This window comes from Cibotium barometz, chromosome 1 (assembly GCF_041138505.1).
Source record: "Cibotium barometz isolate CiBa-2024 chromosome 1, ASM4113850v1, whole genome shotgun sequence".
Taxonomy (NCBI): domain Eukaryota; kingdom Viridiplantae; phylum Streptophyta; class Polypodiopsida; order Cyatheales; family Cibotiaceae; genus Cibotium; species Cibotium barometz.
Genome location: NC_141046.1, coordinates 14,606,426 through 14,633,041, shown reverse-complemented (window position 1 = coordinate 14,633,041; position 26,616 = coordinate 14,606,426). Strand labels below are relative to the sequence as shown.

The following is a 26,616-nucleotide window of genomic DNA, read 5'->3' as shown; positions in this document are numbered from 1 at the left end:
GGACAAATTCCTCTTACATGGAGTTGATGGACACTAATGCTAAGCTAATGAATGCCTGGTTGCTCAATTTGGACAAATATTGAAGGAATTAGAGCAAATTTTCTACTGGTTTTTCTGGTTTTTCCAAAAACAGAGAAAGGGGTTTTCAAAAATTGATATGTACACATGTCAGATGGTGTTGATACTCAACATTGAGGTTGATTAGGTGTCAATGCAAGTTGCCCATACTTGATTGCACCATTACATTGTGATTTGGAGCCTTGGAAGGCGTGTCAATTCAGGGTATCCCGCACTGCGTGAGTCAGTTCATCTTGGATGATTACAGGTTGATTTTCTACATAAAATTTGGAGTTTGTTGGCTATCTTGGAGTATCTGGAACATTCATTGGAGTGTGGTTGAGCTGAGGAAGGCTCATTTACAGATTTGAAGTGTGCGGAAGGTGTATGCATTGAGCAAACATGTCGGACAATCCAGTTCAGATTGTTGGTGAAAAGCTGGATAGGAAGAACTTCCAAGCATGGAAGTACAGGATAAAGAGTTTCTTGAAAGGAAAAGGATTTTGGAACCTCATTACAGGTGCTGAGCCAGAGCCTGAGCTACCTCGACAACCTACACAACAGCAGCTTATTGCTCATAAGCAATGGTCAGAGAGAGCATTCAAAGTGCTGCATTATTTGTCTATATGTATATCTGATGCTATGCTCATACACATACAGGATGCTGAGAATCCCAAAGATGCATGGGATACTTTGGTCAAGATGTTTGATACAGATACGAGTGCTCGCAAGTCTCAACTGCGACAGCAGATACACAATGTGAAAAGGAATAAAAGGAGCATACATGATTATGTGCAAGAAATCAAGAAGTTTGCAGATGCATTGGCCACAATAAATGCCCCCATGCCTGATGATGATTTGGTGGATATTACCTTGCGTAGTCTTGGCAAGAAATACAAATCTTTTAATACATCTATCTCAGTGAGGAGTACAGGTCTACCCGACTTCGATGAGTTGGTTTCCCTCTTGTTGGTTGAGGAAATCAAGCTCAGTGATTCATTTCTGGATGCATCTACTAGCCATGATGATGGTAGAAATCAGGCTTTTTACTCGCAGAGAGGTTTTAGAGGCAGGGGGAGATTTGCATCACGTGGACGTGGTGGTAATGGTCGTGGATGGCAGGACAGGCCTCCACAACAGAATTTTCAGCCTTCATATGGTGCTCGAGGTGGTCGTGGATATGCACCTCAGCGAGGCAGAGGTAACCCCCGTGGTCGAGGACGTTGGCAAGGCCAACAAAATTCTATGCAAGATGTGGAATGCCATTATTGTGGCAAATTTGGACATATGGCGAGAGATTGTTTCCGCAAACAGAATGATTTGAGAAGGGGAAGAGCACAACGTGGTGGTCATTATGGTGGAAACTATGCACAACATGGTGGTAACTATGCATCAAGTAGCAATGATGGAACTGCAAATCATTTGTTTGCCATGAAGCATGTTGTGGGTTCAATGACAACAAATGCTGAGAATGATGATACATGGTATATGGACTCAGGAGCATCAAACCATATGACATGTCATGGTGAATGGTTTGAGCACATGAAGCCTATGGATGTAAAAGGCTACGTGGAAACAAGTGATGATACCCAGCATGTCATTACACATGTTGGAAGTGTACCATTGGTCATGCACAATGGTCAGACAAAGTCTATGTCAGATGTGTTATACGTGCCTTCGATCACAAAGAGCTTGGCCTCAGTTGGTCAAATGGTGGAACAGGGATTACAGGTTAGGTTCAACGAGCATGGATGCTTCGTTGAGGACTTCAAACATGGATGTAGAGTGATTGCTAAAGGCAAGAAAGAAGGAAGATTGTTTAAGCTGGATGCTGGAATTCCTGAGCTAAAATCAGCTATGTTCTCAAAGAGCAGGAATGTGGTACAAGATATTGATATGTGGCATAAGAGAATTGGACATGTCAATATACAGAGATTAAAGAACATGCAAACAAGAGGCATTGTCAATGGATTGCCTAGGTTCAAATATGATGGACATATGCATGTTTGTGAAGCCTGTCAGTTTGGGAAGCAGGCAAGGTTGAGGATTCCTAGAGAAGGAAATATGAGTAACAGGCCACTTGAGATAGTACACAGTGATGTATAGGGTCCTGCACAAAACCCATCTATCAAAGGCAGTTTATACTATGTTCCATTCATAGATGATTTCAGCAGGATGACATGGATATACTTTCTGAGAGAAAAGAGTGAAGTGTTGGAAAAGTTCATGGATTTCAAAGCTTTTGCAGAAAAGCAATATGGCTGTTGGATTAAATGTCTGAGGACAGATGGAGGTGGTGAATACACCTCAAAGGCTTTTGAACATTTCTTGAGGAAGCATGGAATAAGAAGACAGTTGACTTGTAGGTATACACCTTAGCAGAATGGTGTGGCTGAGAGGAAGAATAGAGTCATATGTGAAGTGGCTAGGGCGATGCTCAATGAAAAGAGCATGCCAGATTACTATTGGGCAGAAGCATGTGCTACTGTAGTGTATATATTGAACAAAACACCTACAGCAGCCATTCATGGAAGCACGCCAGAGATGCGGCTCACAGGTTACAGGCCAGACATTGGACATCTTAAAGTTTTTGGATGCATAGCTTATGTGCATGTGCCTGATGAAAGAAGAAGGAAGTTGGATCCTAAGGCAGAGAAATGTATATTTGTTGGATATGCACAGGATCGAAAGGCCTACAAGTGTTATAATCCACAAACTAGACAAGTGGTCATCTCACGTGATGTGGTGTTTGATGAGCTTGCTAGTTGGTATAAAGCAAAAGATGAGGGTGTTATTGAGTCACTTGAGGCTGATGTACATGTGAACTTGCCATCACAAGCAAGTTCTAGTTCTACTACTATGTCTGGGCCAGCAGCAGAAGCTGAGAGTAGCAGTGTACGTCCATGGTCAGGACGTTTGAGGCATGAGAGTGTGAGCACTGGGAGTAATGCTATGGATAAAGGAAAGAAGAAAGTCGAAGGAATTGGAATCACAGGTTATGAGTCATCTAGTTCTGAGAGTTTGGATGAGGAGCTTGGCATACCTGTTTTACGCACACCTGGTGCTAGGCAGGACAGATATGTGCCACCACATGCTAGAGTTACAGGTGTACAAAGTGACCCGCATGCATTGCGGAGATCCCAGAGAGTCAGATATCCTGTTGACAGGTTGACATATAGAGATTTTGCTATGCACTATGCATATATGACATCTATGGTGAAGCATGTGGAACCTACATGCTATACAGAGGCTATTGGAGAGCATGTATGGGAGAAAGCAATGGATGTTGAGATGGACGCATTGGTCCATAATGATACATGGGATTTGGTTGCCCTACCAAAGGACAAGAATGTTATTGGATGTAAATGGGTTTACAAAGTGAAGTGCAAATCTGATGGTTCTATTGAGAGACACAAAGCAAGATTGGTAGCAAAGGGTTATGCACAGACCCAAGGATTGGATTATGATGAGACGTTTAGTCCAATGGCTAAGATGGGCACAGTGAGAGCAGTCATTGCTATGGCTGCAGCTAATGGCTGGGAAATGCATCAGATGGATGTCAAGAATGCATTTCTGAATGGAGATCTACAAGAGGAAGTGTACATGGCACAGCCAGAAGGGTATGTACACCCTAGGTATCCCACTCACGTATGCAGATTGAAAAAGGCATTGTATGGTCTGAAAAAAGCACCTCGTGCTTGGAGTGATAAGATGAGCAGATATCTTATCTCACTTGGTTTTCAGATTTCTACAGCAGATTCTTCACTCTATGTGAAGAAGACACAGCATGGGATCGTTTTACTAGTCATCTATGTGGATGACTTGATTATCACAGGTGATCATGGTGCAGATGTGATGCATGTCAAGAAAGCTTTAAGTGGGAAATTTGACATGAAAGACCTTGGTGAGTTGAGATACTTCCTTGGCATTGAAGTGGTAAAAGATCATGCAGGTACTTGGTTAGTACAGCGCCAATATGCCTTGGATATGTTGGCAAAGTATGGCATGACAGGGTGTAAACCTATGAGTACACCTTTGGAGCAAAATGTGAAGTTGCGGGCTGATTATGGCGAGGAATTGGATGATCCTTCTACACTTGGAAGTGCTGTGGTGAGTTGGAGTAGCAAGAAGCAACCTACAGTCGCTTTATCCAGTACAGAGGCTGAGTACAGGGGTGCAGCCATTGCTACTTGTGAGGCAGTTTGGTTAAAGAGTCTCTTGGCAGATTTATGTGAGCCTATTGGTGGCAAAGTTGTCATTCATTGTGACAACATGAGCAGTATACAGTTGGCAAAGAATCCAGTGTTTCATGCGAGGACCAAACACATAGAGGTCCATTATCACTTTGTCAGAGAGAAGGTGCTGGATGGTACAGTTGATCTTCAGTATGTGAAGACTGATGAGCAGGTGGCAGACATCTTCACGAAGCCACTGAGCAGGGAGAAGTTTGAGTACTTCCGGACTATGTTGGGAGTACATGGGATGAGCTTGAGGGGGAGTGTTGAGAGCCTTGATATCCCAAGCTCATCTACATCTTCATTGGTAGTACATCATGAGCTTGAGAGGGGCTGTTGAGATTCAAGTTCGATGTCAGTGTGAGCCAGCTATGCTAGGTGCTGGCAGATTAGGTAGGAACATGTGTGAGACATAAATAACCGCGTGTCCAGCTGGTCATAGTGTGTGGACATTAGCTAGGGTTAGTAGAGTGTGGACAGAACTTATTGTGTGTTGTGTGGATTATGGATTAGAGCATTATGCTTTGTGTGTGAGTGGACATGGCTTCCCTCTATGGTTAGGGTTTGCAATATACATTAGGGTTTGCTCCTGTGTGTGTGTCTCCTCCCCCTCTACCGTTCTTTCAACAAAGCTCATGATCAAAAAGGACCTGAGTGTAATGTGAGATGGGGGGTGGTGGCGGAGAGACAGGTGGTGTGCAGGTAAGAGTGAAAGAGAGGTAGGCATGGTCAGCTTCAAAGGAAGTGGCGGGATGGAGAAGCTAGGGAGAAGGTGTGCCAAAGCCGGAGATCCCATAAGTTAGTGCTCCACGGTGCTAGTACCTCCTGAGTGAGGGAAGGAGGTGAGAGTGTCGGAGGAGGGCCATCGAGACATCCCGTTATAGATAACGAGACCATGTGCAGCTCCCAGCTCTAAGAAATATCTCCCATACACCGTGACCTCACGGTCTTGACACCTGTGATGATCTTTGCAACCCTGTGTTAGTGATGTCCAACTCCTGTAGTCTGATAGGGTCGTCCAGATCGAGTAGTGGGACCTATTGACTTCTCGCCCTGGCGTTGAAATCCCCGAGCAGGAGGACTCCCCGCAGCTGTGAGAACTCCATAATATCCCCATATAATGGTAAGTACGGTGACTGGCCATGTTGTTCGGCGTAAGGGGAGTGGCGTGGTGCAAAATAACACACAGCAATGTGGATGACTCTTATCATTGCTAAGTTGTAGCCGCATCCAAAGATACCGTGCATCCTCGTCCTTTCGGACGATGCTAAGACTCTGTCGAAGATGGGATCTAAAAAGGACAGCTACCCCTCCAAAGCCACATACTCCTAATGATGTGCGGGTCTTGCCTCGGAAATCTGACTCTCACTCATACCTGGCTATGTATGGCAAGCCCCTCTCAGGGCTCTGATGAGTCTCTTTATAAAAAACGACATCCCTGCCTGTGAGAATCTTGCTCAAGCGTCCTGGATTCGACCACAGCATGCCATTGCAGTTCCATACTGCTAACCTCAAGTGTTTGGTCTCATAGACCCCGCGTCCCTGTTTGGGACGGCGCTCAGTGATAATGACCCTACCATCTCTGTAGATAGCCCACTTGCCTGCTCTATGGGCCTCATGAACTGTCACCATCGCCTCACGCCGGTGTGCCACTTGTGCTGGGGTGAGATCATCTCCCATGTACACCTGTGCGCCCTTGAGGACAGCCCACCTGTCTAAGAAGGTTTGTCTGCTGTGGTGGCATCAAGGAATCTAATGATGAGGGGCCGCTCTTGTGTCATATCCTTGCCTACCCTCCATGTATCTGCAAGGGGGGGGGGGGGGGGGGCGGGGCGGGGCGATCCCATCCACTCCTAGCATCTCGCAAAGCGTCGTGGCATCCTCCTTGGAGGAATCCCTCCCCTGTAGCCCCCGCACTCACACATGGAGGGCCCTATCCTTCATGCGTTTCTCCTCCTCGAGAGTCTCATGTATGATGCTCTGTGGGGGTTTGTGCTTCTTCACCACCTCCATGCAATCTTTCTTAGTGGTCTGCAGTTCTTCCTGCAGCTTATCACTCGCAGCTTTCAACTGCTCCAAGTCAGTCCTTAGACCCTCCTGAATATTCAGTTCCCCTTCCTCCACTGTATGGTCCTTGACCATAGCCTTTAGGGCTTCCATTTCTGCCCGGAGTTCCCCTATCACTGGGGCAGCCTCTGGCATTCCTTGTTGTTGCAGCTAGGTCTCTTTCAACATCTGAATCACCTCCTCCTGGTGGTTCACCTGTGCTGCCAATTCTTCAATCTTGTTGTTCTTGCCCTGTATCTCCTTGCGGAGGCCTTCCAACTGTTTTTCATGTTGGTTCAGGACCCTGTCCAGCACCTTCTTCTGTTCGCCCAACAACTTCTTGGTGTTGTCCTCCACTGTCTTGATGTATGCCTCCAGCTCCTGCAGATTCATTGTGGCTATTTCCCCCTAGTTGCTGCCTTGGGGGTCCGAGCAAGGGTGGGTGGGAAAAGGGACGCGGACAGCCTATGCACAGACACGCTGCGTGCAGGTGGGTGCGGCAGGCGGGCACAGGGCATTGCGCAGGTGCCAGGTGGGCAGACGCACTGCACACAGGCAGCGAAATGCAATCGCCAGCGGCGTGAAGCGCTAGCAAGGATGTGAAGGTTTACACAATTGGCGCAGGAGCGCAGGTGTGTGTGTGTGTGTGTGTGTGTGTGTGTGTGTGTGTGTGTGTGTGTGTGAGAGAGAGAGAGAGAGAGAGAGAAGGATGAAAACAGAATGCATGCATCTAGTACGCCAAAAAGTTAAGTCCAACAAAAAATCAAAATGCTTCCTGTAGTCTCGTAGCAATGACAAGGAACTAACCTTAGCAAGGCCTTCGCCTTCATTTTCAGCCAATGCTTTGGTGTTAGCTTTAAAGCTTGTCTTGGCAACACTGACTTCAAAGCCTTCCTCCTCCCCCTTCTTCCGTGCTTGAGGCTGAGAGCAGAAAAAATGTCACAAAACATTTGCATCATCATCAGTTAGTTTTTAAAAAAGATAAGAAGGTAATCACGGTTGAGGATGGGCAATCATGATGCCCAATGGAATTCAAAGAGTTGATCAATCGCTTCCATTCATTATTCACATAAAACAATGCTTGCAATGTATCAATATGCTGCCCCACCTTATACCTCTATTATCCAAACTTCTGCTCTTAGATTAGAAAACCAGTTTCATACAGACAGTTTCAAGTTCCAGAACAATCCATTCTATAAATAAGCTTAGCTTGAAGAACCTGCTTGATATACCATTGCGACAGAAAAACTTTTATGAAGGCAACTAGATTTTTTCAGAGGAGATGTTTGGGCCCCTTGTAAGCTATGGTCAGAGAAAATCGTGATGAAATTCTTGAATTACAGTACCTTGCTTGCAAGAGCAGTTCTTTTTGGTCCAACTTCACTTCTTTAATTTGTGGGGGATAAGGAGAGTGTTTGCTAGAAAATTGTAAGCAGCTTGAGAAAGCAATAGAGATGAATAAGGTCAAGTAGTTTACCTCTTAAAAATGCTATTCAATGAGATTCATAGCACCACTACGGGCAAGATTTAAAAACTCCTGCTTTGTACTCTTAACTTGGCCTACCAGCATATCAGATGCACCTTGCTATGGGCCTTTCTTTAAGTCCCTCAAGTTGCAACCACCAGGATATGCCCTTTCAATCTTTGTCCTTACCTTGTTATGGCATTTCAATATATCCTACTTCAGCAATGGCAAGACACTCTTGTACAATGCAAAGACAAGGATTGTGCAAGCTGCCTCATCATGTTTTGGTAATGTAGCAGTGGGAACAATCTGGAGGAAGGAAGCCACAAGATGATACTTTCGAAACAAGAGGAGGTCGTCTTAAGGAAGAGCACTGCCTACAGGCATGTAGCTTGTAAAAACCAAAGTGCTGTACTGGATTAATCAGTGGAATACCATGAAGATTCTCCAGTCTTTAACAATCAAGAGAGCGCACTACAACTTATTGAAAAAACAGCAATGCAAGATAACAAAAAGCAAAAATCGCCTACATACCTCTGTTAGTCCAACCATACTAATCTCTGGATGTGTAAAGCAGGCAGCTGGTACACTCAGGTGGTTGAGAATGTTGTCCCTCCCAGAGATTTGTTCAACAACTGCATTGGACATTAACATGAGGTAAGAGAGAGAAATCCAAGAGTAATTGTCAAACTGTTTATAACTTCAACCCTGAGGCCAGAAGGAGACGAAAACTTACAGGCATTCAAAGAATCAAGATGCATATTACAGATGGCACAGGAACAGAGACACACACATAAGTAGCAGCAATGATGTTGTGCACATACTTTGCACAGATAAAAGAGAAAGAAAATGACTGCCCTGCCATCAACATACCCATTATGCACACGCTCACCTGTATCTACTCATGTTTGGCTCAAATTTAGAGGCACACACACACCACCACCACTTACCCACCTGATATGCCCTGTGCACTGGCAGCATGAGCAAGCATCATCTTCCCATTGGCATCTCCGATGCAGTACAAATTCGGTACCTGTGCACAAAGAGCAGGACTTCTTCTCGGTACATGTAGAAAAAATGAGATAGCTAAACCTTTTGATGTGCAAGCCTTTCAGTTTTAGCAGTTAACAACAAAGGCTAGAACTGTTAAAATTCAATGTTCCATCAAGGAGCAGCCAAGTTTGCCAAGAATCCTCATTTTGCCACCAGATCGGGTCATCTGTGACCAAGATCGTCATGATAGCTTTGTGGAGGTCTGGCTTACTACCAGATAGGTGGCATAAACTGATGGCGGTGGTTCACACCCAGGACGTGTTCAAGACTTGAGGAGTGCAACCCCCCACTCTATCCCAGGGTCGCAGGACAATTGAGACCACTTCGGATGTGGTTAAAAAGCCTGCTTATGCCATCGGCATCTTAAGAGGAATATTAGCGGTGGGCACATGCATTGTACTTTCTTTACAGTCTAAGATTCACTCCCTCATAAAGCTTTACTAGTATTACTATGTGGACTACATGCTTCAAAAGCTTCACTCGAGTAGACCTATATATCATATTAAATAAATGAAGTCTTTGTACAGGGATATACCATAATACTTGTGGCAATGTCACCCTAATAAGCACCTCGGGCCATATATCAAAAGGACTTAAATGACAAGCATGGATAGCCAAAATAGACTTCTAGCGCATAAATGTGCAGTTATATAAAACTTGAAAATCAAAAGTGAAATTGAGCCAATTTTTTACGAACCAAGTCCCCATTTGCATCAAGTACTTGCATGCGCTCATCAACTGGGACGAAACCCCGCTGAGTGACAACGTTTACCTGTGTGATTCAAGCATATGTTGTCAATGCTAAAGTTAAACAAGGATTACAAAGTAAATTTGCACCATCCATACCAGCCGCCCACCCCTCAAACTCTCTCCTTAAGAGAAAAAACCACCATTACAAGCATGATAACATGTGGGAGCTTGGTCATCAGACTGCACATTTTCTAGTCCCAATCCTTTGGTGAAGGGTGCACGACCAGTGGCTATAAGAGCTGCATCAACCTGCACAAGAAAGAAAAAAGGAGTCGGCTTAAAAGAAGCTCAAATCATGGCCTTCCCATTTTGGAGGTTGTACTGTAAAATATCTCAACAAGTATGAAAAATAAACAATGGACTACTATGTTAAATTGTTCATTTTCAAATATACTGTGCAGTGTTGCTTTCATAAACATAGTCCAGAAGGCGGGATTAGTGCTACTCTAAAAGATTTTGGAGGAATTTTAATACCTCCAGAGTGTCCTTCGGTTCCTTGGTCTTTGTATCAACCAACTCAATTAGGACAGGTTTCCCATCTTTTGCTGGAGTAATCTGCAAGAATCATAAACTCTAAGAAAAAGCTGTAAATAGGACCCAAACCGTAACTTAAGGTCAGCATTTGAATCACTAACACAAGAACACAATTCAAAACGCATGACCACACCTTCTTTGCAAGGACCCCAGTATGATAATCAATTTTTCGAGAATTGATCAAAACCCTTTGAGCAAGTTTTGTTATCTCTGGGTCAAAACCAGGCATGAGGGTATCTAGAGCTTCAATGAAAGTAACCTGTCAAAATCATCAGTTGAGCATCTTCAATGCAAAAAAAAGGGAAAATATCAGGTTCTGTTGCTTTGATGAAGCTAGAGCAGTCGCACCATGCTCTCTCTCTCTCTCTCTCTCTCTCTCTCTCTCTCTCTCTCTCTCTCATTTCTGATTCACCAGAGGGGCTGCAGAGGCATTTGGATGCATTACGGGCCCTTTGCAAGGACCGGGACCTCACTGTGAACCTTGGAAAGACCAAGATCATGATCTTTAACACCTCCTCACAGTGGATAAGTAGGTCTGCAGTACAGTTTACATACAGTGGAGAGCCTGTGGAGTATGTTACCTCATATGTATACCTTGGGATCACTTTTGCTGGACCTCAGTTCTCGATGTGGAAGGCAGCCGAAGCTAGATTGATGAGGGGATATGCAGCCCTTGGCTCGCTAGAGAGGCAATGCTCACAGATACAGTTTCAGGAGCCGAGAGACGAAGCTTTGGCTATTTGATACTCTAGTTACACCTGCACTACTGTACGGTGCCCCCATCTGGGGTCCTAGCTTATACCACAGGAGACAAGAGGAGAGAGCCGGCCGAGACAGATACAGAGGAGGTATATGATGGGTGGAAACCGATGGAGAGGCCCCTAGTGGTGATGATCTCACTCATGACTAGGAGTAAGCCATCAGTCCCACATGAGATTGTGCGGGCAGAGATGGGGGCTGCACCAATAGTGACAGGCTCTATTCCAAGCAGTGACATACTGGCACAGGCTATGGGAGCTTCCACTTGATAGATACCCCCGGCTAGCCCTGGAGTCCTCGAGACAGCTGACACTTGAGGGAGAGATAGAGTGCTGGTAAGCACAGGTAGGCACTTGGTTTGGCATGCACAGTATGCAGATGGAGGCACTCCCCCTGTTCCAGTACAACATAGAGGCCCCGTCATTTGCTCTCAGCCGCACAGAGCGGAATAGGGTTATCAGGAAGGACATTGTCAGACTGGATACTCAGAGGACATGGAGTTCACCTAGTTGTCCACTGGGGACGAAGATGGCCTTCTACAGAGATCACCTCCTATGCCTGACAGAGGATGGTTTCATCATCCGCCCACGCTACATGGACACACACCTATCCTTTGGGTTGAGATGTGCGATCGGCCAGATCCGCACCTCGTCCCACCAGCTAAGAGTGGAGATGCCAGATATGGGCCCAGGGCAGCCGCACCAGAGGACAGGATATGCTAGCTCTGTCACACAGAGCCCAAGACAAAGGATCATTATATATGCCGATGCCTTGTATACTATGAGATTCGGGGGAGGTTCCACTGCCTCTTCCGAGCTGGGTTTGGACCACTTTCCAAGATCATGGACTTCCCGCATCAAAGATGCCTGGGACTTTTTCTTCTAGAGCTCCGTAGACACAAGGAGTCCTTAGTGAGATCCATATCAGCTGTACTCGCTCGAGGACCAACACAGAGGGCTCTCACCGACTTCTTCCATACCAGCACTCCGAGGGCCGATCCACCCATCATATCCAGACCACAGGCTAGTGCAGGAGCTCGGCCGAGAGGACTGAGTTATGCAAAGCTCGATGCCCCAAACCCCATGGCCCTCGCCCACGGTCACGCCAGATCCGGGCCATCATCTCCCATCATTGCATGACCTTCTCGCACTAGCTCAGTTTTACCACCTTGAGCACCTTGTCACAGCCGCCCATGAGGGATGTATTAGGGTGATATGAGAGCTCTCTGCTCATGTACCTAGATCAAATTTTTTAGTTCTAGATTTTTGTTATCTTTCTTTATTACTATTTTGTACCCAGGATGATGTATGATGTAACCTTTTGGTCTCATAGGTCATTTTGGCCTTTTGAAGACATTAATACCAAACGCAAGACCTCTGAAGACCAAGAGTTGGGCTGAACTGTACACTGCTGTAGAAGCACCAAAGATGTCCCATCTCGAGCCTATGCACTCTTCCCAATGGAATGAGAAGGGGATGCAAAGCTAAAGGCTTCACCAAGTGGCTGGAGCAAAACAATGAGATGATGAATGCTGAAAACTGTATGGATGCAAAAAACGCAAGGTGATTGCTAAACTGATGCGTTTTGCCAATGCATGAATGCTTATGCGTTGAGGCGCCTAGTGCTGTAGGAGGAAAACGCTGAGGGATGATAGCTGAAACTACAATCGCTTATGCTCCTTGTGCTGAAGATGCCACGCTCTACTGCTGAATATGATGAATGAAATAATGAATATGATGCTGATCTATTTATATGGACCAAAGGAGCCAGTCGGCTGGCTACAGAGCTAGCCGATTGCTCATGTCCACAATAAATGCATAAATGATGTATAAAATGCTGAAAATTATGGAAAATTTACCAAAAAATTATGGAAAAAATTACCAAAAAATTATGGAAAAATTACCAAAAAATTATGGAAAAATTACCAGAAAATTATGGAAAAAATGATGATATCTAAGGGTTCTTCAATGGTCTAAATGCTATGAATGAATGATGTGCAATATGCAGAATGCTTACTAATGCAAACCCTAAGGTTTCTACTGACTGTACATGCATGAATGCATCTCTTCAAGTGGGTTAAGGGACTTAGACTGACTGACTGACTTGCTATGGCTGAGAATGACCTGTGTAGCTCGTGCCTAACTTATCTTGGACTAAGGATTACAATGGGGTCACGGCGTACAACAAATATCATCCTGAATGGTACTAATACTGTTACAATGTTGCACTGATGATGATGAGCCAGTTTGTCACCATGCACTACACTGCAGAGTGTATGTGACATTCCCTCCTGCTTAGCTTGGCGGCAGGTTTATGGCTTCCAAGTAGTCCGCCAACAACTGGGGGTACTCTTGAAAGAACTCCTTGTCTAGCCATACGGCTTCGTGGGTGCTTCGATCTCGGAATTTCGTATAGAAGTAACGTATCCGTCGACCGGAACCATGCTTCCAACGATGAAGAAGGATCTGCTCGAGCTCAATGACTTATGCTTCGTCTACCACGTCTGGTTGTTGTTCATATGAAACATCAAACACTTCTGGTCCAACATATGGTTTTAGCCAAGAAATATGGAAAACATCATGCATTGTCCAACTGTTAGGTAATTTCAACTTCATGGAGACATCACTTAACTTTTTGACTATTGGGAAAGGTCCAAAACTACGGAATGAAAGCTTGGGACAACGTTTGCCCACTTGTTTCAATCTTTGTTTCATGATGTGCAGATAGACCCAATCCCCTTCCTTGAAGTGGACATCTTGTCTAGACTTATTTGCCTGTCTGCTATAGGCTTCCTGTGCTTTGGTCAAGCGGTCCTTGACTGACTCAATGATCTCGGAAAATGCTTCCGTGGTTTTATTAGCCTCTAGAGATGGAGACACCAATCTCGTCAAAAGAGAAGAGAAACGGCGACCAAAGGCTACTTCATATGGAGTCCGTCCGACACTGGATGAATGAGTGTTGTTCAAGATAGCTTGGACCAATGGTGGCAGATAATGTTCCCATTTGTACTGCTGGTCATGACAATATGACTTGAGAACATTAAAGGCCAATTGGTTATAAATTTATGTTTGGCCGTCTATCTGCGGATGTAATGCACTAGACACCAACAACTTAGTTCCGAAGTTTTCAAATAATGCTCTCCAGAAATGCGAGGTAAACTTGGAATCTCTGTCTGATGTAATGATGCTAGGCAAACCACAAATTGGGTACCAATTCTTGAGAAACAGATGAGCTACGTCCTCGGCTGTGGCCGTATGCTTACACGGGATGAGCATGCAGAATTTACTGAAACGATCCACAATGGTAAAACATTGAGTGTTACGGGATCCGGTGGATGCTGGTAGAGGCCTTACAAAGTCCATAGATATGTCAATGAAAGGTCCGTCAGGGATAGGCAAAGGTTGCAGTAACCCAGCCTTCTTCGTATGTGGAACCTTAACTTTTTGACAAATCTTACAGGCTTGAACACGTGAATATACATCACGTCTCATTTTTGGCCAATAAAAGAACCGTTCTAATTTCTCGAGGGTACTGTTGATACCCCTATGTCCTCCAACTAAGGAGTCATGGTGGGCATCATGGAAAAGAGCTGATCGCTTTTCCCGAATGACACAGAAGCGGTTCGTGAAGAACAACCAACCGTTTTGTACTGAATAATGGCCAGGCTCAGAGGTGAGGTCCAAATTATATTGAGTACCAAACTCAGGGGAATCGACATATTGGTCTTTCATGCTATCTAAATCCTTCCCCGTGATTTCGAGAATAGTAGATTCCTGGATTGCCTAGATGTTGGCCTTTCGACTAAGAGCATCTGCTGGGTTATGCTTACTAGGATATACTCAATCATTTCTCCAAACTGTTGGAAGAGTTGACTCCACCTAGCCTACCGATCACTCCATTAGGCACTGGGCATGGTTTGAAGCCACTTAAGTGCTTGGTGATCTGTTTTTACTGTGAAAACCTGTCCATAAAGAAAAAGGCTTCCAATATTCAAGTGTTGTGATCACACCCAAAAGCTCCTTGTCATATACCAAATAATTCTTCTCAGCGACATCCAACTTTTTACTGTAGTATGCCATGGGTCTATTGTCCTGCTAGTTAACTGCACCTATGGCTACATTGCTTGCATCAGTAATGACCTCGAAAGGTTCATTCCAAGATGCTAACTTAAATACAGGCACTTCTGAGGCGGCTTTCTGGAGTGCATGGAATGCATCAAGTGCCTTGCCTGTAAAACTGAGACTTTTTGCTTGCGAGTCTTCACCCCCTTGAGCAAGTCGGTAAGAGGTGCTGCAAGGTTGGAAAACTGATGGGCATGGGTACTAAGGCCTACGAAAGAACGGATGTCTTGGGCGGTCTGAGGGATGTCCCAATCTAAGATTTCCTAAACCTTTGAGGAGTCCAGTCTAATACCATTCAACCGATGATATAGCCCAAGTATTGAAATTCCCTAACACCAAAGACTGACTTTTTGGCATTTATATAGAGCTCATTCTCTCACAAAAGTTGCAAGACTTTCTCCACATCTTTCTCATGCTGCTCCGCAGTGGCTGAGAAGACTAGTATGTTATCAAGGAATATGAAAACACACTTCCCAATGAGGACTGCAAAAATCTTGGACATCATTTTGTTGAAGGTTTTTACGGGTGCATTTGTAAGCCCAAAAGGCATGACTACTACGAACTGGTAGTGACCACGCTCTGTCCGGAAAGCATTTTTTGGAATGCCAGCTTCAAAAATGCAGACTTGATGGTAACCACTCTTGAGGTCGACCTTAGTGAAAAATTTAGCACCGTCTAAACGCTCCAAATTGTACTCAATCCTTGGCATAGGAAACTTATTCTTAATGGTGAGTTTATCTAATGCCCTGTAGTCTACACAAAGGCGTGCAGACTTGTCCTTCTTTTGGACAAATAGGATGGGTGCAGCAAATGGTGAGGAAGAAGGCCGAACGAATCCAGCTCGGAGGAGCTCAGATAACTAGCTCGCCCTCTAAGGTCTTGGAAAGACGATAGGGAAACCTGCTAGGAGATTCTGATCCAGGAACCAAATCAATATGATGGTCCTTAGGACAGGATGGAGGGAGACTGGGCAGGAGATCGTCCCTAAGCATAATGTCCTGATGTCTGGATAGGAGGTCTGCTAGCTGTGGGACTGAAGATGACATGGATGCTACCGATGAGGTAGAGGCTGTTTGAGCACGAATATAAAGTAGTGCTCCTTCTGCTCCCTTGCGGATAGCTCGTCAGGCCTGGAGATGCGAAATCAATGGGATACCAAGAATGCTTCTATCCCCACGAATCATGACAGGCTCAGGAAAACCTTTACAGATAGTAAAAGTGTCCTGCCCCCAATCGGAAATAGGCTCATACTGACAGAACCACTGAATTCCTAAGATCATGTCGCACCCCAAAAGAGTGCTTCTATCCCCACGAATCATGACAGGCTCAGGAAAACCTTTATAGATAGTAAAAGTGTCCTGCCCCCAATCGGAAATAGGCTCATACTGACGGAACCACTGAATTCCTAAGATCATGTCGCACCCCAAAAGAGACGAGACAATGAAATCTCGTTGAAATGAGGCCTTTTGAACTTCAAAGGCAAATTGCTGTGCCTTTTGAGAAATGTGAGTGCGGAGACCAAGTGTAAACCCGTCCACATCCAGATGATATGGGACTAATGTGCACCTCATTTTGTTAGCCAACTGGGGAGAGATGGCATCCTCAGAACTACCCATATCGAAGAGGACTACAAACTATCGGCCCTTGGCAGAGCCATAAGCTCGAATGAGGCTTTTCTGTGCAGTATCGTTCTCACCCTTCTGCTTAGCATCAAATACCACGGATGGCATAGGATGCATAGAAGGTAAAAGTTGAACCGCATTGGTGGCAGTAGGCGGGGCTGGAGGAGCTGGGGATGCTGTGGCAACCGTGGCAAAAGGGGCTTTGGCGGCTTGTTCTGCTTGCCATTTGTGGCAATCCTTCTTACCATGCCCTATGATGTGACAGAAAAAACATCTGTTTTCTGACTGATACTTCTTTTGCTCCTCTGGAGGAAGATAACCTCTAGTAATGCCTGCTTTAGCCTTTTCATCAGGGGTTTTCTTAGGCTTAGATTCTTTATCTTTCTTACCCCCTCAACTGGAGCTATTACTGTCGTCCTTCTTAGCATCTTTAGAAGATGTATTACCTTTCCCTGGCTATGCAGCGTGGTACTGGACTGGGATGACTGCTTGGGCTTGCCTCCGTTCATCTTCATTTCGTCATTTTGAGCGAGAGTCAAAGCCCGGTCATATGTACTAGGTTCAAAGTTATGAACTGTGAGCCGAATGTTGGGATCCAATCCACAAATGAATTGCTCCATCTTGGCCTGCACAGATAGCCCTAACTGCTGTGCTAAAGTAATAACCTTGCCGGAAAACTGAAGCACTGGGGATCCATTCTGTCTGAGTCCATAGAACTCATCTACCAGACTGGTCATGTACTAGGACGGAAGGAATCTGGTCTTCAGGTCATGGACAAATGTATCCCAGCTAAAAGCTGTGACACTTGTGGTCTGGTCTGTATAAAGATTAGACCAATGCTGCCACCGTGATTGCCTCACTAGTGAGATGGGGAGTAACTGCTGTGCTAAAGTAATAACCTTGCCGGAAAACTGAAGCACTAGGGATCCGTTCTATCTGAGTCCATAGAACTCATCTGCCAGACTGGTCATGTACGAGGGCGGAAGGAATCTGGTCTTCAGGTCATGGACAAATGTATCCCAGCTAAAAGCTGTGACACCTGTGGTCTGGTCTGTATAAAGATTAGACCAATGCTGCCACCAAGTGACTGCCTCACTAGTGAGATGGGGAGCCGCTACGTGGACTCCATCCTGAGGATCTGTGATCCTAGCTAATGGAAAATGAGTAGTAAATTGATGAATGAACTGATTAACTACTAAATGATCACACTTACTATCATACTTACTGAAATTTGGTTGACTGCGAATGATAGTAGTTGATGCTGCGGATTGCTGGCTGGTGTCACCTGAGGCGGAGGAAGCTGAAGAGAGGTGCTGGTATCTAAGATGAATGGCCTCCTTTTCCCTTTGGTGCTCGAGTAACGTATGTTCTCGATCGAGCTCTCGTTGGTGCTCCCGAGCGACGAGTTCAGCCTAACGCCGGTCTTCGTCGATCCTGCATTGGGCTTCCTCATAGTCCCGTCTTTCTGCTTTTTCTTGTTGTTTTCTTGCTTCTGCTTCTGCTTTTTCTTCTCTCCGTCTGGCCTGGTCTTCTCTTCTTTGTTGTTCCGTCAGCAGAAAGAAGAGGGAGATGTAGTCAGGGCTACTAGAGGCAGAGGACGACGTGCTGCAATTACCTCCGAGAGTTGGAGACGCTCCATGAGCAGCTGGTTCTGAGCTCTAAGAAGAGCTATAGTGTCTATTGTAGTCGGAAGAGTAAGGTCTCCTTCGGGGGAGACGTCTTCCGGCTGATGGGTACTCTCCTCTGTAGACATGATGCTAAAGTCGGTGGTCGTGCCGGAACGCAATCTGACCATCCAAGGATGCCCTCACGCTAGGATACCGTGTGTGTGGACAAGCTGAATCTCATACCAATGTAACATGCAGCGGAAGTATTCGTATTGGAGGATCCTATCACACAAATGCTCACACCGTCTTCTGTATCCTGAGTTTCGCGAGTTTAGCAATCCACTTTAAGACTTCAAACTTTTAAGAGATTTGAGAGAGAGAGAGAGAGAGAGAGATGAGAACTGTACACCGTATGGGGTCCTGAATTACCCACTAAAGGGCCCCCTATCCCATTACCGAGATAGTATTTGCATTATTATCTTTGAAGAGACTGACGGTGTGACTGACGATAAGCCAAACGCAAGACCTCTGAAGACCAAGAGTTGGGCTGAACTGTACACTGCTGTAGAAGCACCAAAGATGTCCAATCTCGAGCCTATGCACTCTTCCCAATGGAATGAGAAGGGGATGCAAAGCTGAGGCTTCACCGAGTGGCTGGAGCAAAACGATGAGATGATGAATGCTGAAAACTGTATGGATGCAAAAAAAGCAAGGTGAATGCTTAATTGATGCGTTTTGCTGATGCAGGGTGGCTGAATGCTCATGCGTTCAGGCACCTAGTGCTGTAGGAGGAAAACGCTGAGGGATGATGGCTGAAACTGCAATCGCTTATGCTCCTTGTGCTGAAGATGCAAAGCGCTTCAATACTCTACTGCTGAATATGATGAATGAAATAATGAATATGATGCTCATCTATTTATATGGACCAAAGGAGCTAGTTGGCTAGCTACAGAGCTGGCCGACTGCTCATGTCCACAATAAATGCATAAATGATGTATAAAATGCTGAAAATTATGGAAAAATTACCAGAAAATTCCTAGTAAATATACTGATAAATACTAGATGATATCTAAGGGTTCTTCAATGGTCTAAATGCTATGAATGAATGATGTGCAATATGCAGAATGCTTACTAATGCAAACCCTAAAGTTTCTATTGATTGTACATGCATGAATGCATCTCTTCAAGTAGGTTAAGGGACTTAAACTGACTAACTAATTTGCTATGGCTGAGAATGACTTGTGTAGCTTGTGCCTGACTTATCCTGTGGACTGAGGATTACAATGGGGTCACGGCGTACGACAAATATCATCCTGAATGGTACTAATACTGTTACAATGTTGCATTGATGATGATGAGCAAGTTTGTCACCATGCACTACAGTGCAGAGTGCATGTGACACAAAATGAGCAAGAGCACCATAGAGGACTCATCCCTTGTTAGCACATTCATCCCCAGTTTCTGCTCATATTTGGTGTCCTTTTTGGTTCCTTGTCATGGCCCTTGATTGTGGGCTGGCCACCCTATTTTTGTACATTTTCTAGGATTTTTCCCATGTCGGTTAACTTTTTCCCAGTCGACCACGGTCGACTAGCATAACCATGTCCAGTCGGCCAGGTTCTCTTGTCCAGTCGGGCAGCCCCTCTTACCTATTTATAGGTAGGCTGGCCTCTCACTTTTCTCATAGTCTAGTCTTTCCTTTTGCTCCCTCACTTATGAGACTCTTCCTGTCTCTTGCTTGGGACTGTATCATTTCAGTATATTCAGCATAGTTGCTCCATTCTCTCTCTCTCTCTCTCTCTCTCTCTCTCTCTCTCTCTCTTGCACTCTTTGTTCAGCACACTCTAGTGCTTGTTTGCTTCCGCTCTGTGCACTCATTCATGGTATCATTGCTCCCAGTTCAACGTTAATCTGCTGCCCCAATCAGCGTTAACTTTCTGCCCCCGAATTGCCTCAGTTTTCAGCACCTTCAAATCTGTGTTTTCTTCTCAATCCTCTGCTGGTCGGTGACTCAGGCACAGATTGATATTTGGCAGGCAAATGATCGTCGTGTTTTCTCTTTTCTGATGTTGAATTGTCAGGATTCTATTCTCTCTCATGTGCGTACGGCAGACGCTGCACATGAAGTTTGGAAGGCATTTGCAGATCTTTACGAGATTAAGTCTCCAAGACGGATTTTAGCTTTGGAAAAGCAGCTTATGAAATTGTCAGTTTCTGCCTTTCCATCTTTATCTGCTTTCATCTCTAAGATGAAAGATCTCCGGGACGAGCTTGCTGTTTGTGGCAAGGATATCTCTACAGAGGATATGGCTATTCGGCTTCTCTCCAAGCTTCCAGAGAGGTTTGATGCTTATTTTTCAGTCTATTGTTTCTTCTCCTCGTCCTGTTCCAGTTACTTGGGAGGAAGTTCTCCCCTCCATTATGCAGATTGAGTCTCGCTTTGAGGAGCGGACTAGCACCTTTGGTGGTTTTGATGGAGCTTTGACTGCACGAGATAAAGGGAAGAATCAATAGAAGAAAGGGAAAGGGGGTTCTGACAAGAACTCCAAGGATAACGACAAGGATAAAGACAAAGACAAAAGCAGATCTTCTAAAAACAAGGACACTGAGTGTCATTATTGTGGCAAGAAGGGTCATAAATCGCCCCAATGTCACAAGAAGAAGCGGGATGAACAGCGGTGTCTCATACCAAGAAGGATGATGGTATTCTTCTATTAGCAGGTACTCGTCATGTACTCGCTCTTGTGACTTCTGAGTCGCGGTCGTGGATTGTGGATAGCGGTGCTACTGCTCACATGACACCCCATCGAGATTGGTTCAAGGACTTCACTGCCAGGACAAGTGACATCACTTTGGGTAATTCTTCTTCCGTGCCAGTGCATGGACATGGCACCATCCCCATCTTTCGCTCCTCCAAGGACAAGAGGTACTTCTCTGACGTTCTGTACATTCCAGATTTGGCATTTAACCTTTTTTCAACGAGTGCTCTTATAGCTCAGGGTGCGGAGGTGATCTTCTCTCGTTATGAGATTACCATTCGTGATAAGGAGACTGGTAGCATCTTGGCTCAGGGGGTCCAAGATAGTGGTCTGTACAAGTTGACCGCTTTGCTTTCTTATGGTTCTTCTGCTCTTTGGCATGCTCGGTTTGGCCATTTGAGCTATCAGATTCTACAGCGAGCTTCGAAGGATGGGTTGGTTGAGGGTTTACCGACCATCAAGGCTCCATCTTCTGTTTGTTCCTCTTGTTTACAAGGGAAGCAACACCGAGCTGCCTTTCTGAAGGAGGCGACACACAAATCTTCAACATCGCTTGCTCTTGTTTATGCATACTTATGTGGTCCTATGAGTACCGCGTCTTTGAGTAAGGCGTTGTACATGCTCGTGATGGTGGATGACTTCTCCAGATATACTTGGGTCTTCTTTGTGAAGTCCAAGGATGAGGCTTTTCAGCACTTTTGTGATTGGAGAGTTGAGGTGGAAAAAGATATTGGTTCCTCCGTCAAGGCTCTTAGGACCGACAGAGGGGGTGAGTTTACATCCCAAGAGTTTCAGCAATATTGCAAGGCTCATGGCATTCGGAGACAGCTTACCACAGCATATACTCCATCGCTGAATGGAGTTGTAGAGAGGAAGAATAGGACCATTACGGAGATGGCCCATGCTATGCTTAAGCATTCTTCATTACCTCGACATTTCTAGGCTGAGGCGTCTTCTACTGCTGTCTACATTCAGAACAGGTCTCCTACTGCTGCGATTCCAGATAAAACTCCATATGAGGCTTTCCATGGTGAGAAGCCCTCTGTTGTTCATTTCCGGGTATTTGGTTGTTCGGCGTATATACATGTGCCTAAGGAGCATCGCTCCAAGTTGGACTCGAAGTCTCAGCACATGACTTTTCTCAGATACAACACTGTGTCCAAGGCATATCGTCTATATGATCAGCAGGCCAACAAAGTTGTTGTGAGCCGTGATGTGGTGTTCGACGAGACTCCTACATCTTTATAGGGGGGTGGTGAGCTTCTTCTTCCTCCTCCTCCTCCCTCTGCTTCTGTTACGCCTCTAGCTGTGGATTCTCAATCAGATGATGATGACTCTGCTCCTCCTCCAGCGAGTTCGTGCAGATCTGTGCTTGGATGGTATTTTCAGACAGTTCATGATTCTGGGTTAAGTGAGCTTCCTTCTGCTCCTCCGCCTGGTTCTCTCAGGCGATCTTCCAGAGTTTCAGGGAAACAAATTCATGAGGGCCACATGTTTGTTAACTATGCTATGCTCTTATGTCCTCTATCATTCATGGTCCTTTTGATCCCACTTCTGTGGACGAGGCTCTTTCACATGAGCCTTGGCGTCATGCTATGCAAGCAGAGCTGGGTGCTATTGAACGGAATGGCACTTGGATTTTGGTGCCTATGCCACTGCAGCGTGATTGGTGTGCGCTGGATCTTCAAATCGAAGTTCCAAGCTAATGGCAGCTTGGACAAGCACAAGGCGAGGTTGGTTGCCAAGGGTTATGCTCAGCGCCCTCAACTTCGATGAGACCTTCGCTCCGACGGCCTAGATGACTACCATTCGCACCGTTCTTGCTCTTGTACGACATCATAGATGGCCCGTATTCCAGATGGACGTCAAGTCGGCTTTCCTGAATGGAGAGCTTTACACAGGAGGTTTATGTTGATCAGCCGCCGGGATTTGTTGTTCCAGGCAAACAGGATCAAGTGTACCGGTTGAAGAAAGCTTTATATGGTCTAAAGCAGGCTCCGCAGGCTTGGTACCAGCGGATTGATGAGTTATTTCAGAAGCTCGGCCTGCGCCGTTCTCATGCAGATTCAAACCTTTATATTCTCATTGAGAAAGAAAGAAAGAAAGATTTTATTAACGTCTTCCAAAGACCGAACTCGGCCTATGAGACAAATCGGTGTACCTGTATGAGGTATCATCTATCATCCCAACAAAATGAAAAAGTACTGAATAAAAAAGCTGAATCTGGGTATGCAATAAGTACAATGAGTGGGGGAGGGGATGGAGCTCTACTACTAGGAGAATGCAAAGCTATATGCATGGAGTATACAATCACAATATGCAACCTAGCTAGCTCCATCATGTACCATACTGTACCATACTGGGAGTATAAAATGGTGTACATCAATGAAGGGGGTGTCCACAGCTCCCTGAAGAACATGCCTGGGTCTGCTCTCAAGAAGCAAGCCAGTCGCTCCGCACCCTCTGTGAAACTGAGCTCTGATCTTTGTCATCTCTCTCTCTTATAGGCGTGGTGTCCGAAAGCCAGGTATCCTCTGTCTCCTGCGGGCTCTGAGTGTCTCTGCTCTCTGGAGAGTAATTCCCTGCCGTGTAGGGGCTGGGAGTGGGATGGATCTCTGAAAAAATGTAGTAATCTGTGTTTGTCGTCCCCCCTCTGGAGCTGTCTGAGCCTGTAATGATGTCTCTCTGTGACGCTATATGTCTAGAATGAATCTCCCCAATATGCGCTGGTCTGCTGCCTCAAAGATCTGGCGTAGGGAATGTGGCTCTCTGAATAAAATGGGATCTCTCTCTCTCATGGCTGTATATGCTCTGCATCTGCATACATAATGCTCCTCACTCTCCACCTCCTCTCTGCACAATCTGCATACCCTCTCCTCTTGGGGGATCCGTGCTGCTCTGCCAGTCTCGATCTCCAATCGATGTGATGAAACTCTAAGTTGACCAATAGCCACTCGGGAGCCGTGTGGTAAATAGCCCTCCATGTATCTAGGCCTCTCTATAAATCCATCATCAATGATACTCATGAAGTGATCTCTGTAGTATAGCATCTTCGATGGAAGAGGCTGATTGTTATCATTGTGGTCTATGTTGATGACCTCATCTTTACCGATTCTTATTCTGTGAGGATCCGTTTAGTCATGGATACTTTGGAGACAAAGTTTGAGATGACGGATCTTGGCCTTCTGCATTATTTTCTTGGCTTTGAGATTTGGCAAACCCTGAAGGGCATTTTCTTCTCTCAGCAAAAGTACACACGGGAGATACTTGACAGATTTCAGATGACTGGATGCAAACCAATATCTTCTCCTATGACAAATTTCAGATGACTGGATGCAAACCAATATCTTCTCCTATGACAAATTTCAGATGACTGGATGCAAACCAATATCTTCTCCTATGAATACTAGTGAGAAGCTTTCTCTTCTTGATGCTTCTCCAAGGATTGATCAGGAACAATATCGGGTTCTCATCGGTTGTTTGGTTTGGTTGACCACTCCTGATTGGACGTGTGTTTCGCAGTCAGCTTATTGAGTTCTTTCTCATCCAAACCTCGTCAACAGCATTGGCGGTGTGCTCTCAAAGTTCTTCGGTACTTGTGTAACACTCTGGACTTTGGCATCTTCTATGGCCAAGGATGCACTCTTCTTGGATGGTCTGATTCAGATTGGGCTGGAGATCCAGATACTCGACATTCGACCACCGGTTGTGTTTTTTCACTTGGGTCTGGAGCCATTTCATGGTGCAGTAAAAAGCAGCCTACTGTGGCACTTTCCTCTACAGAGGCGGAGTATCGTGCGGTTTGTTATGCTGCATGTGAGGTGATTTGGTTGCGAAGATTATTGGAGGAGCTTGGCTGTCCTCCTACTGGATCTACTCTTCTTTGGTGTGACAATCAGAGTTGTATCGCCATCGCCAAGAACCCTATGTTTCATGCTCGTATGAAACACATTGAGATATAGTATCACTATGTTCGTGAACAGGTTCTTGCTGGAGATTTGCATTTGGAGTATTGTCCTTCAGTGGAGAATGCAGCAAATTTGTTCACCAAGCCGGTTTCTCAGGCTTCCTTGGCTCTTCATCTTCCGCTTCTCGGAGTATGTTCAGCATCTGGTGCTGAGAGGGGGTGTTAGCACATTCATCCCCAGTTTCTGCTCATATTTGGTGTCCTTTTTGGTCCCTTTTCATGGCCCTTGATTGTGGGCTGGCCACCCTATTTTTGTACATTTTTCTGGGATTTTTCCCATGGCGGGTACCTTTTTCCCAGTCGGCCAGCATAACCATGTCCAGTCAGCTAGGTTCTCTTGTCCAGTCGGCCAGCCCCTCTTACCTATAAATAGGTGGGCTGGCCTCTCGCTTTTCTCACAGTCTAGTCTTTCCTTTTGCTCCCTCACTTATGAGACTCTTCTTGTCTCTTGCTTGGGACTATATCATTTCCGTATATTCCGCATAGTTGTTCCATCTCTCTCTCTCTCTTTGCACTCTCTGCTCAGCACACTCTAATGCTTGTTTGCTTCCGCTCTGTGCACTCATTCATCTCTGTCCTTGCATGATAAACAAAAGGCGGAGACTTCATAGCCATCCACAAATGCACCAGTTAATAGCCTATGCTTTAGGTGAAATCATCCCGGTCACCATAACAAGGATTGCACGTTGCCACAACTATCCACAAAGGGAGAAAAGAATGTCACCTTGGCAGAGGTCATAGTTCCAACTTTCCAAGATGGGAGGAAAGAATGTCACTTTGGCAGAGGTCATAGTTCCAAAAACTGAACCGATTCTTATGCTAGAGTAGCCACATGTGGTAAGCCACACTTCAATGGTGTGATCTGGGGATTTTGTTAACTTGGATCATGTCGATGTATTGTTTAACAAAGTGGAAGTCCGAAGTTTACTTACTCATAGCATGAACTAATTGATTATGATTTGAATTGGGATATCTAAACTGTTTTTGTTTGATGTAATGGAACGTCGAGTCTATGCCACGTTCTTCCTCTAGTTGACACCCATTGCCTTCCTTATCCTTTGGCATCGCGACATCCGAACCTGGCTTCTCAACCCTTTCTTTAGATGCATTTCATCCTCTCTTCTCATTTGCCTTCGCCATGCAGTCCCTCGCATAGTGGCCAATATTCTTGCAATGGTAGCAAGTATTAGGAAAGGAGAGAACACCACGGGTTGCCAGAAGAAGCCTCCATCCTCCATGTCGAGATCTACAAGGCCCGAATAGGGTATTCCATATTCCACAACACACATACCTTCAGCATGACTTTCCCGATTTCTTGATGCACTGGGCTTCAGCAGGCGGGGTACAGTTCGAATATGCAGACCCGGGGGTGAAAATACCAAGGTTGCTAAGGAAGTAGTGGATCCACCACACACAGTTGGGGGAAGGGGGGGGGAGGAGGGGGCGGGGCTAGTGAGGATGCCATGATGGTTGGACAGTACTAGAGGAAGCTTCTGAGGAGAGTGGAAGATGGGTTGGTCGGTCAGTCTTTTTGGCTAACAAGACGCTTCAAAAATCCCAGCTCTTAAAAGCTAATAAGAAGAAGAAGGTGAAAGCTTGTGGATGGTCTTGTAATAGATAAGAGTGATCTATTGGGTATAT

General features: G+C 45.4%; 1 protein-coding gene across 1 annotated transcript in view; it reads right to left on the bottom strand.

The window, feature by feature from the left end:
- LOC147641637 (dihydrolipoyl dehydrogenase 2, chloroplastic-like) overlaps nucleotides 1-26,616 on the bottom strand; it is a 63,282-nt gene that overhangs the window by 32,124 nt on the left and 4,542 nt on the right. The window contains exons 6-12 of the mRNA XM_086796344.1: nucleotides 10,274-10,399; nucleotides 10,081-10,161; nucleotides 9,793-9,855; nucleotides 9,554-9,628; nucleotides 8,758-8,836; nucleotides 8,338-8,438; nucleotides 7,146-7,259 (exon numbers count right to left, since the gene is read on the bottom strand). Coding sequence (XP_086652470.1) covers nucleotides 7,146-7,259; nucleotides 8,338-8,438; nucleotides 8,758-8,836; nucleotides 9,554-9,628; nucleotides 9,793-9,855; nucleotides 10,081-10,161; nucleotides 10,274-10,399 — 639 coding nt within the window. The remainder of the gene's footprint in view (nucleotides 1-7,145; nucleotides 7,260-8,337; nucleotides 8,439-8,757; nucleotides 8,837-9,553; nucleotides 9,629-9,792; nucleotides 9,856-10,080; nucleotides 10,162-10,273; nucleotides 10,400-26,616) is intronic.